The sequence below is a fragment of the Acyrthosiphon pisum genome, chromosome X, assembly GCF_005508785.2.
Source record: "Acyrthosiphon pisum isolate AL4f chromosome X, pea_aphid_22Mar2018_4r6ur, whole genome shotgun sequence".
In the NCBI taxonomy this organism is placed as follows: Eukaryota; Metazoa; Arthropoda; class Insecta; order Hemiptera; family Aphididae; genus Acyrthosiphon; species Acyrthosiphon pisum.
This window is the reverse complement of record NC_042493.1, coordinates 115551549-115566292: the sequence shown is the minus strand read 5'-3', so window position 1 is coordinate 115566292 and position 14744 is coordinate 115551549. Positions and strand designations below refer to the sequence as shown.

The 14744-nt window shown below is 28.3% G+C and overlaps 1 protein-coding gene across 1 annotated transcript; it reads left to right on the top strand.

Moving 5' to 3' along the window:
- The first annotated feature begins 1364 nt into the window (after positions 1-1364).
- On the top strand, positions 1365-12994 carry LOC115033230. Its single transcript, XM_029485436.1, has 9 exons — positions 1365-1556; positions 3382-3594; positions 10314-10510; positions 10577-10698; positions 10779-10950; positions 11740-11827; positions 11951-12147; positions 12468-12660; positions 12724-12994. The coding sequence occupies exons 1-8, from the start codon at positions 1365-1367 to the stop codon at positions 12625-12627; spliced, it is 1341 nt and encodes a 446-aa protein (XP_029341296.1). The 3' UTR covers positions 12628-12660; positions 12724-12994.
- The last annotated feature ends 1750 nt before the right edge of the window (positions 12995-14744 follow it).

Here is a 14744-nt window from a genome sequence, read left to right as displayed (position 1 = left end):
ATAGTTTTCACTCAGGATCGTTTTTCTTATACAATGATATTATATATTATCATTGAATTCAAATTTAACACTATCCATTAAAAGACCCACTTGTAACCTACTGTACAGCAGACCTACATCCACTTACCCACTTTTTTAATTTTTTTTTTAAATATTAAACCAATGATAATTTTCTTCGGGAAAAATTGCCGACATATATAATCTAATAATTCTAAATATAATATAATTTAAGTTATTGATACATTATTTAACATTTTAAAACTTGTAAATTATTATTGTAAAAATGTTTAGAAAAATAAGAAAAAATCATTTTCGTAAATAATAAGTATTTTTTTATAGGAATAAAATACTTTTAAAAAATATTCTAAATAGTTATTAAGAATACTGTTGGAAAAATTATTTTAATTCTATATACATACAAAGTATTCCGAATACTGTATTCGGAATTCTTTATTCAGAATACTACCCAAGACTGTCAGTAACGGACTATACAACTCATTTACTCGAGACGCCGAATGAGTGCATGGAAGTAAATATTATATATATGTAGGTACTAGCCGATCCCGTGCACTTCGTTGCCCGTTTAATGTACCAACTCCATATATGACTCAAACTTTGTTCAATTCGTCATTTAATGTTCGGCGTATGGTGTACAAAATTTATCTTAACTTTTCTGTTGCCTGAAATAAAAATAGAACGATAAGCATTAGCAAACATTTTATATACGTCACTCCCTATTCTCGAACACTGTGGATCTTTCTAGAAAATTATACAACTTTGTTTTTCACAATTATTGCAATAAAAAAAATACTGAGGGCCTCAATCGCGATAAAAACTGTCCTATCTTTTAAGTTGGACAAAATCACACAGTCGATAAATTAAGACGTACATAACGTAAACGAACAAATAATATTATAAGCACTTAATACTATAACGGCGTTCAGTGGTAATCGATGGTCACCACACCTGATTACCTGTACCCACTTGTCTGTTTTTACATATTATTTTTTTTTAAACCGTAAAGTTTAACCTAGTTAAATCGTACTTGCTCCTTGACTATGGATAAAATTATTATACTAATTGACTCGAGGCCGGGCATCAATAACGTGTTAAAAAGTTAAAGTTAAGTTACTTTTAACTAAGTTACATAACGAGTTACTTTTTTTCTTAATAGGATCTAACTTAACGAGTTCAATTATTTTTTTCGATAATTAATGTTATTGTCGCGTTAAGTTATTTTTTCCCTAACACTACAGTTTGTTCCATCAGGTTGGTTTTTTCCAAAAAACGAAAACATAGTAGATAATAATAATATACATTTAAGATTTACGGATAATTTTTAAAAATCCGATAAACTATTTATCATGCCGTGTCCTGCTCCTTGTTGTGCGTACATCATATTATCAGGTTTATCATTGAAAACATCGGAAGGATACAGCATACCGGAAGAACTCATCTGTGCCGCAGTCATAAAAGGTATTTCCGGTTTTTCTGTGAAACTCAAGGGCCAATTCCATTTGAGCACTGCAACGTTAGATTTTCTCGGATCCACTACCGTAGTTATATAGGTATACGTATTTGTACAGGTTTTGGTAAACCATGACTAACGGATTTCAGCTCACGGATTTCAAACGGTAATCGCATCACCCGTGTTATTCTCATTTGTCATCTACCTCCGAAAATTTATCACCTGTGTGTGGAGATTGCAGTTCAATAGGATTAATAATATTTTATGTCGCCCGTAGCGAACATGTATTTTGTCTACACAGATAGAAAAAAATCGTATTTACTATTTTTTTTTTACTTAAATAAAATAAATTGACACCCACCATAAATTATAAATTCACCATTTACATACAACTTCGGGCTGGCCTATAGAGTAGGGTGACCAGTTTTACAAAAAAAAAGAAAACAGTACAAGCAAAAAATGAAATACTCTAAAATAACATACACATTTTTTTTAATTATTTTTTATATTTTATAGTTGCAATTAAAATATTTTTTAATTACCTTGTTTAATATTTTAATAAAAAAATACTTGTTTACTTTTATTGGGTTGATGTCGATTGCTCATCATGTACTTTATTATCTATCGCAGTGCCGTCACTGTACTTTTGTGATGAACTGATTGCGTTTAATAGCTTTGGTTGTGTTAACAAAAAATCATAAAAATCATTACACGAATATTTTTTGAGATGATTTTTTAGAATTATAATTGATTTGATAGTAGGAACGAGAAAGCGATTTTTCCGTCCGTCCATAACACATTAGTGATAGAAAATACTCTTTCAATTGCAGCATTTGTTCCAGGCATTGCTAGAGAATATTCTACAATCTTCCAAAAATTATTTATTGATATACTTTTACTATTTAAAATTGTATAGATGGCACACCATCTTTCTTCCACATGAACATAATTATTCTGCCATTCTTTTAAATTTTCATTTATAACATTAACTACATGATTATATTCATCAAAAAGAATATCTTCATCCACATTCCAACCGGTTTAAAATAAATAAAATATTTAAAATAAAATGTGAAGTTACCTGGTCACTTTTTGAAGCACTAGATAAGGCCGACCTATGCTTTTTCTTTTCCAAATGCTGTTTGATATCTGATCGTCCCCCATGTTCGATTGAAAATACTGCCTCGCACACCGTACAAAACACTTTTCCGATTTCTTCACAATTTTTTAGAAAAGTAAATTCAGACTGTAAAAATACAGTGAATGCACATCTCTTCTTTGGAATTAAAAAAAAAATAATAATATACCAACTCACAAAATTTAAAGAAAAAAGACGATACGTAGTGGCTATAACAAACACAATCGCTTTACTGTTCGTACGTTAGTATTCGACATACAGTCGACTCTCGGTAACTCGAACCTTGATAACTCGAAATTCTCGATATCTCGAATAAATAAAATTCCCCTTCAAATAACAATAACGCTTAATGTTTAAATAATCTTGTCAACTCGAAAATTAATTTGACAAGTTTTTGATATCTCGAATTTTCTCATCCAAATTTAGTACTAAAAATAGTTTATCAAGGCGATTATTTTTCGTAAAACCCGACCATTATAGTCAACTGCATATTTGTAATTTAGCTCTTGATAACTTTGATACAATAGATATCAGTTTTACCAATCAAATTGTAATAAACATATTGGATGCTATACGGCTATGCGATAAAGCATGGTGACACGTAAAAAAAGAAACGATCGTAAGCTGTTTTACAAAATCAGGTTTTAGAACTTCGACTGAAAATATTCCAGATGAACCTTTTGATGATAATAACGATGAATGAGATCAATTAACTTATAAAATAAATCTCAATGAAACTTTTACGTCATACGTCAATATCGATGAAAATTTGGAGATTTGTGGAGAATGGACTGAGAACGATATTATCTCCGATACATTGGACGAAGATAACGAAGAAGAAATTGAAGGCCAACAAATACAATCCACCATTACAAATAAAGAAGCGACACTTGCATTAGAAACATTACGTAAATATATTGAAGGCAATGAAGGTATGGAAGATTTATTTAAACCACTAGGTATTTTAGAAAATAGAATTGAGAACAATGTTTTAAATGAACGAAAACAATTAACTTTACAACAATTTTTTAAAAATGATAATATGTAGGTTATGTAGGAATGTAAGAAAACATTTTTTTATTTCTTTAATGTATGATAATTTAAAAATGAACATACTTATAACTCGACATTTTTAGTAAGTCGATTTTCTTTCCCCTCGAACTTCGAGTTACCGAGAGTCGACTGTATTTTGTTGTTCGACCTTTTGACTAGATAGGTGATTCGCAGATACTATCGGTTATCGTTATCGCATGCCACGGTCCGCGATAGATTCATAGAATTAATACTAAACATTATTAGGTACCTAATGTCGTAATGGCTAATTTACTGCTACTATGGTAGTATGGTACAATTATTATGCTATAGCTATTATACTGCCAAGCTATACGCTTATCTTATTAATATTTGTATTGCTCATCGGCATCGGCACTTCGACGACGGAAATGTTAGTCTGTTATTTATAACTTTGGTTTCAAGTTTTAAATATGTTTTATTTTATTCTTTAAAAAAAATTCATAAATTATAATTTAATTATATGGAAATAACCGGATTAAAACGGGACAATCTTCTGAAAACGGGATAAAAAGCGTCCCGTTTAAACGGGACGTATGGTCACCCTAGTGTAACAGGAAGACCGGACGAAAATGATACTATTTGAACGTACGAAAACATTGAATTATGAAATTTATATGGATAGCAAATAGTTTAAGAGTCATAAGTACTATAATTACATCGGTTAATTCCCAAAAAATAATGTTTTGGAAAAAAATATCAAGCTTAAAACTAATTTTAGTAGGTACTCAAAATAAAATATGAACAAGGTACTAAAGTTGAAAATCGATGCATTATTTCGACTATTTATCATTTACACAGGCACAAAAAAACACACATACAAACCATTGGAAAATTAATACATTCATCGCTCTACTCAGAACCAAAAGCACCCCGCAAGATGGAAAAAATCCATAGATTATTTTAATTAAAAAATGTACTAAAAATATTGTTTTGAACACCCGTTTTTTATTGATGTTTAAGACAAAATAAATATGTTTTTTTCTGATGTTTTAAACAAAATATTTTAAATATAACCAAATATAACCAGGGCGGTAACTAAAATATTTGAAGTCAAAAATTCTCAATTGTTTTTCTGTCTTCCAAGATGTTTGAAGAGAAGTTTGCAATAATTGTTAAAATATTGGAGACACTTTATCGTCAAACACTTTTAGTTAAATTATTTCAAATAGGTACTCTCCGATAGCGTACACCCAAAATATCTTGAACTGTATATTACATAAATATATATATAATATATTTTTTAATTCATAAATTAGAAAACATTCAAAACTAATATATTCTTCAACTAATAATTTCGATTTATACGAACGATATTGAAAAAAATCCAACGCTATTACACTAGTCACTAAGTACAATAATATGCTGTTCTCCTCTACAATACGCTATACAATTTTGGTTGCTGTACGATAAATACTTCTTCCGAAATTTGCGTGCCCAAAATACATTGACGTTGAGTCCTCTTGATGCGGCAGTTATCAATAAAAGTGTACCTAAACAATTTTTTCCGACACTAAAATAATAATTTCACTTACCTGGAACTTTTTCATAAATAAAAAATCATACTAGTCTGATATTACCTAGTTTTGTCAAGCCGGTCGAACGACACTTTCTAAAATCAATATTTATTTAATGCAAATAATATTTTTATATTATTTTTTAATATTTAATATTAGATTCTTAGTGAAGACTGCAATAGTTTTGACATGTGTATTTTTTTTTTATCAGGATAAAAACACGATAACTTTCATAAAATATTGCTCCGATGTTTAAAACCATACCCTGTTTCTGGTAAAACTTTGTGCTCTTATGGCACTTTGACATGTCTCATTTTAAAAAGTGGAAAATTGATATTTGCTAATGTATTTTTATCTCCAACGAACATCATAATATTATGTGTAACTAGAATCATCATTTTCGAAGGTCTTAAGTCTTCAATATGTTAAAGTCAATTAAAAAAAGCGGATAAACTCTGCTGTACAGTAGGCACACATAGGCATAACTAGAGCTTATAGTTTTTTTTTGGTTTTTGGGGGGGGGGGGGCTAAAAGTACCAAGAGTACACAGACCCACACCCCCGTATCCACCGTAATTTACATTAATAATACATAAATACAAATTCAACTCTATAATTTTAATTTAATTTTAATACAAATTTTCTGTCTTAAGCAGGTACAGTACACTTCTAAAACGTCTACATTACTTAATGAGTTAACATCATCTCTTTCTCGATATTCAGAACTGCCAAATGTGAAACGGTCTTTTAGCATACTGGTTCGTAATTAATTTTTGATACGCCTCATAGTCCATAGAAGAAAACGATCTTTCGCAAGTGGCTGAGCTTATGGGAATACTTATTGCTACTTGCAACAACATATAAAGATTGGGATAAACATGTTTTTCGATCACTTTGCTAATATCATCAATATCAAAACCAGGTTTTATGGTACCTAATCATGCAGTTTCTTGCTACAGTAATTTCTGATTTTAAAACATGAATATCTATCATTGAAACATCCTAAAACAATTAAAATTACAATAAATTTATTGAGAAACAAATATCATTGAAAAATGTAATATTTACATTGCAACGGTTTATAAAATATGAACATTCAACAAAATCCATTTTAATAAAGCATTCAACAGAGCACGCCATGAGTAAACTTTCTTTGAAGAATCTATCTAACAAATCTATTTATATGACAAAAATCACAAAATCCTGAGATTCAATATTTTTTATCACAGGGGGCTATGAAAATATTTAGGGGGGCTAAGCCCCCTCATAGTTGCGCCTATGTATAAGTAGGCCAATGAATAATGTATATTGTATTAAACTTTAATTCAATGATATAATATCATAATATAAGAAAAATGGTTCTGAGCGGAGACGGTTTTTCAGTCTGGATATTTTATGTCTTTATTATTTATTATGGCCTGTAAGTTGAATTAATATTTATGCATTGACTTCCAAAATGACCTAAGCTGCATATGAATCTTTTTTGGTAATGATTCGCCAGATTTTGCCGTTAAACTATACGGAGCTAGTAATTATTTCTGATTTTGAAAGGTGGTTTGATATATGCTGTGAAATCAGCAATTCCCGAAAGCTGATACCAGGGGTGTTGTTTTAACTATTGTCAGGTACTTAAGTATAGTTACCCAATATAATTCACATAATTTAATAATTTAATTTATATTTTCTAAACTATTGTAAGGTACTGCAGAAGGAGTTTGAATAGTATGTTCAATATCTTCCTATCATGTCCTGGGGCGGGTAAAATATTGCGCATTGTATTTTTATCAATAACGGATTTCTGAAATTAATAAGAATATTTGAAATAGTATAGGTACTTATAAATTGTAATGTCTTACAAAATTGTCTGTTATAGATCTTAGCCTTACCTCATTTGTCAGCAGAAGTACATCCCAATTGTAGGTTCACAATTTTCGATGGATTCAGATTAGTAGTTGAGTTTGCTAACTAACATCCAAACATTTCTCAACGTTAGGAGATTTTTCTCTTTGGTTATGATCAAGATTTTTGGCTAATACAAATTGGCGCTGTATCTACGAGTGTCTACGGGTATGAAAATTTTATATAAAACAAAAAAAAGTAGAAATAAACGTATTTTTTTAAAATACATACACTTTTTAGTTCTGATGTCTGTACCAACAATTATTTGGCGTCATTCTATACGATACTGCTAAACCAAATGGGAAAACATACAAATATTTGGGATTTTTTGCGTAAAATCATTTTGTAAAATAATGTTTGTTCGGAAATTGCAAGTTTAATCTTACTATCTACCTAACCTATGGTTATTTATTTATTTGTTTAGTGCTGTGAATTAAATGTTATGATTTAAGGTGGTTGGTTACAATATGTTAAATAATAATAAGTAGGTAATTAAATATTTTATTTTTATCCTAGAAAAACTGTTGCTGATTGAAAATTAGTATTACATTGAAATGGACCAAGTTCAAAGAAACCTAACAGTAAATGAATGATTTCATTTTATTTTTATAAAATTTTATATATACTATAAACCTACCTATATATTTATGGTTTTAAACTAAGGTTAAAATGTCGAATTCGGCTGGCAAAATGGGTTAAGTGGGTTAAGCGTAACCGAGATTTAAACTATGATTGTAACGGGCTCTCTTTACTCCATAATAGACTAACGTTTTATAGAAAAGGAGTTTTGATATTTTTACAATAGGTCACTCTGACTATCGGACTAAATATTGTGTTATCGTCAATAATTATCGGAGAACGGCACTCGTCCGGGTACCTATGAGAATTAAGGTAAGGAATAATTCTGTTAAATTTAATGGTGCCTGTTCTGTAAGGCACTCACTAGCGTAGTGGCCATGATTAAAGATATACAGGTTACTCAACGAAACTTATTTTTTGGTGCGCTTAAAATTAACGATCTTGTCATAGCAAAAATAACAGTTAGCGCTTTTGCATTATAGTGATTTCTCTTGGTACTACAAAATATATCAACATAGATATACAATGTTATGTATTGGAGCGCTAGTAGTTATTCTCACATCGTTGATCAGCTGTTCGAAATCAACATTTGTTGACCACTTTTGTTGTGTATGCACATATTAGGGTCGTTGAGAATCCCGTATATTATCTTTAATCGTGGCAATCACTAAAACGTTGCACAATAGCACAATAGACAGTCATTGTAGTCGGTATGAGTCATGGTATGGGAAGTGGGATGTACGCACACAGGCGTAGGACATTGTCAAGTTGCGATACTGAAAAAAACGAGAACTGCGCTCCTGTGCGACGGCCATATTTTCTGTGGATTCACAATTCAAGTCGCTGGATTAAAGTACACCACCTATGTTCAGTGGTCAAGATTATTGACTTTTTACACAAGTAAGTTCGGCTTTATTTGGTTTTTCCGAGACACCAAAGGTTTTCGTTTATTTTTCAACCTTGTTATGGGCAAATGAGAATTTTATCGATACGTGGCATTGGTTTGTTTTTAATGTACCTGACGGCTGACACCTGTAGCTACACGATATTTGAATTACATTTTTTACATTTCCTCATGTTTGCTGTGTTCAATGTTCATTTGTAGGCAGTTTTGGGTAGTAACGCAACGCAAATTACCAATTACTTTAATGTAGGTAATTACATTTGCACTAACACTGTACTAATTTCATTAGGTACCTACCTATATATTATTATTTTATTTAAATTAATGCAATTGTAAGATATTGTTGTCCATGTTATTAAAATAAGTCAAGAATGTAGAATGTATGCAAAATCTAGGGCCTAGGATATTCGAGATAATTAAAAATCAGTTAAATTTATTTATGATTCCAAAAGTGTTAGATAATAATTAACAAAATTATTAAAGATCCCATGAATAAATACTTATACATTTTGTTCACGCTTAACATTAAGTTATCACATTTACATCATCAATATTATACCTATCCTACTATAGCAGTATGGTGCTATACCTACTACTTCAGTAATCATTATATGATACTATTTGTAATTAATTTTTAAAAAGGAATGTTAGTTGTAACGAATTCTTATTAACTTTTTTTTGAGTTATTGACAAACACCGATTGATGACTGACATGTGTTGACTTATTTTTTTAGAACATAAATAATCCTGTACCTGTATGGTTGTATGGTATATACAGGTTAGGTTACAAATCTTAGAACTATGCATAGAAAGCTTTAAATTGTTTTAGTTTTAATATTTGTGTTTTTTTTATAATGATTAATTAATTTTAAATTTTTATAATTAATATTTATCAAATTTTTATTTTTTGCTCGTTTATTATAATGCACCTTAACAGAAAAACTTGGAGTTTTTAAACTTAACATAGCTTGTAAGGATATACCCCCTTCCCCCCACACACATCTATCATAAAAAGTACATTTTCCATGTTATGCATAATATCATGACAAATTAGATAGGTATCATCATAGTAAGTTGTACTAGTTTTGCGCAGTAGATATTCATCTCCTTCACCTTCGGCCTATATCGTAGTTCTCCACTTCTCATTGGTTGATTTTGTTCTATGTTATATATGTATGTATATGATTGACATAATAAGAAGTGGAGAACTACGATATAGGCGAAGTAAAGAGTGAAGGATGCGTATCAAAATACTGTGCTGATACCTATATAATTTGTCATGCATAATATTATTAAGCTATAAAACAAATACCTATAACAATAACAATTATGTATATTTGAGACATATATATCTTGAATGTGTTTGGGATTATTTTGGATTATTTTAAGTTGAAATATTTATTAAGTTTTGAATAGAACTTGTGTTATTAAAAAAAAAAAATTATCGGCTTACAAATACGATTGAAACTAAATTAAAACAAAATCTATAGCCACATTGATATTCTAGGTAAACAATATTTTGCAATATTTGTGTAAGCACTTGATTAATTTTATACTTATGAAATATATTTATTAATATCATATATTTATTTAATTAGAATCACTAATGAATTTCAAAATAAACATTATCGTTTAGTCAAAATAATTTATAATTATATGTCCAAATAATTTACTTTTTGTTTTAGAAAATACTAACAGCAATTATTACAGTATGTTCTTTTAAATTATGTTTATGTAGGTTGGTAAAAAACAAGTACTATCTATAATGAGTTTCGACACATCATGGGACGTTGCTGTATGTAAAAATGTCTTCGAAACTTTGGATCAATGGCAATTTAGGGAAGCATTTTTGATGGTTAATAAACATAAATACCCTAGAGATCAATTATTGGTTTTCTCTGATATTTTTATGAATATTGAATTTAAGAATTGCAGGTGAGTTAAAGATTATTAATTATAATTGTTACTTAAAGGCAAAACATTTTTAAAAATTTATTAAAGGTATTCAAAGCTGACCAGAGACCTTATTGAAAGTCTATCAAAAAGTTTTGTTGCTCATTTGAGAACTATACTCAATTTACCTAAAATCAGTGCAACCAATGCTGCTGAATCTGAAGATAATGGTATTTATTGTGATTTTATCTGTATAAACAATTTTACTTTAAGAAATTACATTCTAAATATAGATTTTGATGAATTTCAGGAAACGCTCACAAAGAAACACCATGGGATCAGAACTATATATTACCAAGTTTTATGTTGTTGGTCAATAACCATATACGTCAAAATCAATATGAAATTCTTAAACAGTCGTGTAGTTTTAGCGGAATACCAAGACCAGAAATAAAAAATGAACATATTAGTGAAGATCATTTGTAATTATAATTTTTTTTCTATTAGTAAAACTAGATTACTATTTGATTACTAAAATATATGTTTTTAAGAAGTTAAAATGCTTGAATCTTTGTTATTACAAGTGACAGAATTGATTGACACAACTACACAATTATGAAAGTATCAAGATGTTTTATATTTTATATTTTAAATTACATTTAATAATATCTTTACTTTAACAATAAAAATAACTGATAAATATAGGTAGGTTTTTTGTATAACATATTATGTATTTAATTTCATTATTAGTTAGTTCCTTTAAATAATGATTAATTTAATAAGAAATGTTTCAGAAACACATAAATTATTGTATTTTTCTTTTAAACAATATTTGTTAGTAGGTACTAATACCATAAAAATGTTGGTATCAATATCAATGTTTTTAAAATTAAAAGAATGCTTCAGAAATGTATGTATATAAATTAATATTTTCAATCTAATTTTTTTTTTATAAATAAAATCTGTCAATACAATTTTTCTATGAGAGTTATAGATGTATTAAGTATAGAGGTGTAGATTATCTTTAGATGCGACTTCTAACATCGCCAGTTGAATTTCCTAAATTAGTAGGTCACAGTATTATATACAGCAGTTTAGTTTTGTATTAGGTGATTTGATTTCTATTGTTTGATAGTTATTACTTGAACTTACAGTAAAATATCTCTAATCTAATTGTAAAGCTTAAAAACATTATTTTACTATCAAAATATCACCTTGAATTTGTTTAATTTTTTATAACATTTGGTACATTTTATTTTTATCATACATAGTCGAGCTAGATTGTACATCCAAGATAAATTGATAGCAGTTGGAGATGCAGATGAAAAAGAATTTGCTTCTTCGTATGCATGGAATAATGCTTTACAGATTTTGTTGAAAAAATACTTTATTATTAAGGTAAATACATATAACATAATATTATTTATTATAATATATCACATCTATTATTTAGTGTGTTATCATAAGTCATTAATTGACTAGGTGAAAGAATATAATCAACCTCCAACTACATTGTTAGATGTTATGGATGATTCAAGAATTGATACTTCTAACTACTTAATGCATCATAGTAAAATATCCGAAAACAAAGTCGGTAATATGATTTTGAAAAAAATGGGTTGGAAAGAAGGTGATGGATTAGGAAAGTATAACCAAGGAGTCACAATATCACCAATAGAGTAAGTCATTAATTCAAAATATGTTCAATGCCTATATCATTTGTTTGACACATACACATTTTAATATAACATCATAATCTATTAATTCGTAGAAGAAATTTCTAAAAATGAATAATTTTAACGGTTTTTTAATTTTTAGAATAGTCATCGGCATTTAGGCCACTGGCTGATAATCATTTAATTTACCTAGTACATATAAAATCCATATAATATACCTAAATAAAAATTATTGATTTTTGATTTATATATTATTGTTGAATAAACTAAAAATAATGATAAGTTTCTTTTTTAATCTTTATCTATGTGAATCTTGTATACAGAACTATTCATTTTAAAAAAAGATTTGGACTGGATATGGCAAATTATGACACTAATACTAATATTAATAGAACACACTTGATAGACTTTAATATACAAGTCGAGAAATACGTAATGATGTTTTTATATGGTCCAAAAAAAAAGAATTTCATTTGCAACTGAGTTCACGAAGGATGAGCGTAAAATTATTCACTCGTAAGATTTGAAAATATAACAGTGTTTATTTTTGTTTGTGAAAATATAATTTGTTTTTACTAGCATTTGTACAGAAGTTGGCATATGGACCAAAACTTATGAAAAAAAGGGAAACAAGCGGCAACTTACGATAGTCAAAAATCAAACTCCACAGGAAATTTTTGATGAACTCAGTAATTGCAGCAACTTTGAAAATGAATACTACATATTAGTACAGCCACCCTTGGAATCTAATAATTAACAATGCAATATGGAATTATAAATCTGGGTTTTTTTTTTTTAATTATATAGATTTAAATTGATACAATATTACAATTGATGGTGCTTTATTTTATATATGAAACATGCTTTATTTTATATATGCTTCTATAGTTATTTTTTTTTTTATCAATATTATTTATTATATCATTTTCTCAATTGGATGATTTACCTATGGTCCGGTCCCCGAGAGAAAGCTACTCGGCAGCGCATCCAGATGAACGCGCTCCGTGGTCTCGATGTCATTCTCCCCACCACAATAGACTATGGTAAACCATCGCTTAACGAAACAGCGGCTGATGCTGGATGGTGGAAGATGCACGGACTGCAACGAGTTTTGGTCGCTGCCTAGTTGCGTTCCCTCGGTGACCGGTCTATAATATATAATTTAAGTATATTATAAACTCGTGTTATTTTTATGACCAAATATTTTGTGCTATTTGTTACATTGTTAAGACTGGGAAAATAAAAATTACTTTATACTCTATACTATGTTTAAATTTTCTATAATATTATTGAATTACTGAAATGTTATTAGGTATTAATTATTATTATTGTTATTTTTTTTTTTTATTGGTCTAGAGCCCAACAACTGACCATTAGTTATTTGTTTTAATATAAAATTAATAATTATACTTTTTTTTTAAAGTATTAGCGAATAAATAACTGTAATTTAATAGAAGTCAAACAGTTTTAATAAATGTATGTATTATAATGAATTGCTGTGAGTACTTATAATTTGAGTCTTGAATACTTAATTTAATGATGAAATCCAACAAAATCATTAAATTATATTTAAGTATTTGTTTACCTAATGGTCCACAGCAATACTAAATCATAATAAGCGAATTCATATTCATTATTAGAATAAAATTAATTACCTATACATATAATATTAAATATTATTAAATTAAGTTGTAATTCTATGAATGAATAAAAATATAATAACTAATACTGTAAAAGTGGGTAACTCCGGACTTACGGAATGAATTTCTGACAAAACAGTTTTTAATTTATACTGGATCATTCTGATAATGAAATTGATAAATTGAGGATACTGTTACAAAATATTTTGTGTAAATATTTCAAACGAAAAAGCTACATTGGTCGACATTACATACCTACCTCCAATTTACATTGATATTATTAAGGTAAAATATTTATATTCAAATTAGTCTATTTTTTAATTTAAAAATATTAAAATAATAAAAATTATAAAATAACATTTTGTCCAGCATGAAATATAAAAACACATTTTATAGGCACTATAAGTGCTTATTCATTTTAATAATATTACATTTTAAATCAAAAATGTTTTGTTTATTAAGCAAACACCAATATGGAAATATCTAATTATAATCATAAGTTATTTAATTTGTTAAATATATTATTGATTCCATACATTAATAAACTATTAAATTGTGAATTTTCATCATAATATTACACAGTTGAAAGTTTATTTCTTGTATATTTGTCGCATATCTTCACAATTTAGACCGCATATTATATGGCATCTTTTAACAATTTTCGCTACATAAAATTCCGCGTTCTAGACTAATTTAATAGAAGTCTTAGAGTTATAAATAAATACAGAGCACATAACTTTTGTCAAATATATTAGGCATCTATTAAATTATTAGAATTAAATCGTCATTTCAAATATTTTGGCAAACTAATAAAAATCGAATTCATGTTATAATATAGGACATAGATACCTACTCTCAAAAGTTGTCCTGACATTGATGTAATAATAACAAACATGTTAAAAGTAAAACCTTTGTAGCGAACTAGCCACTGTCTTAATACTTATGATTCAAATTAATTTC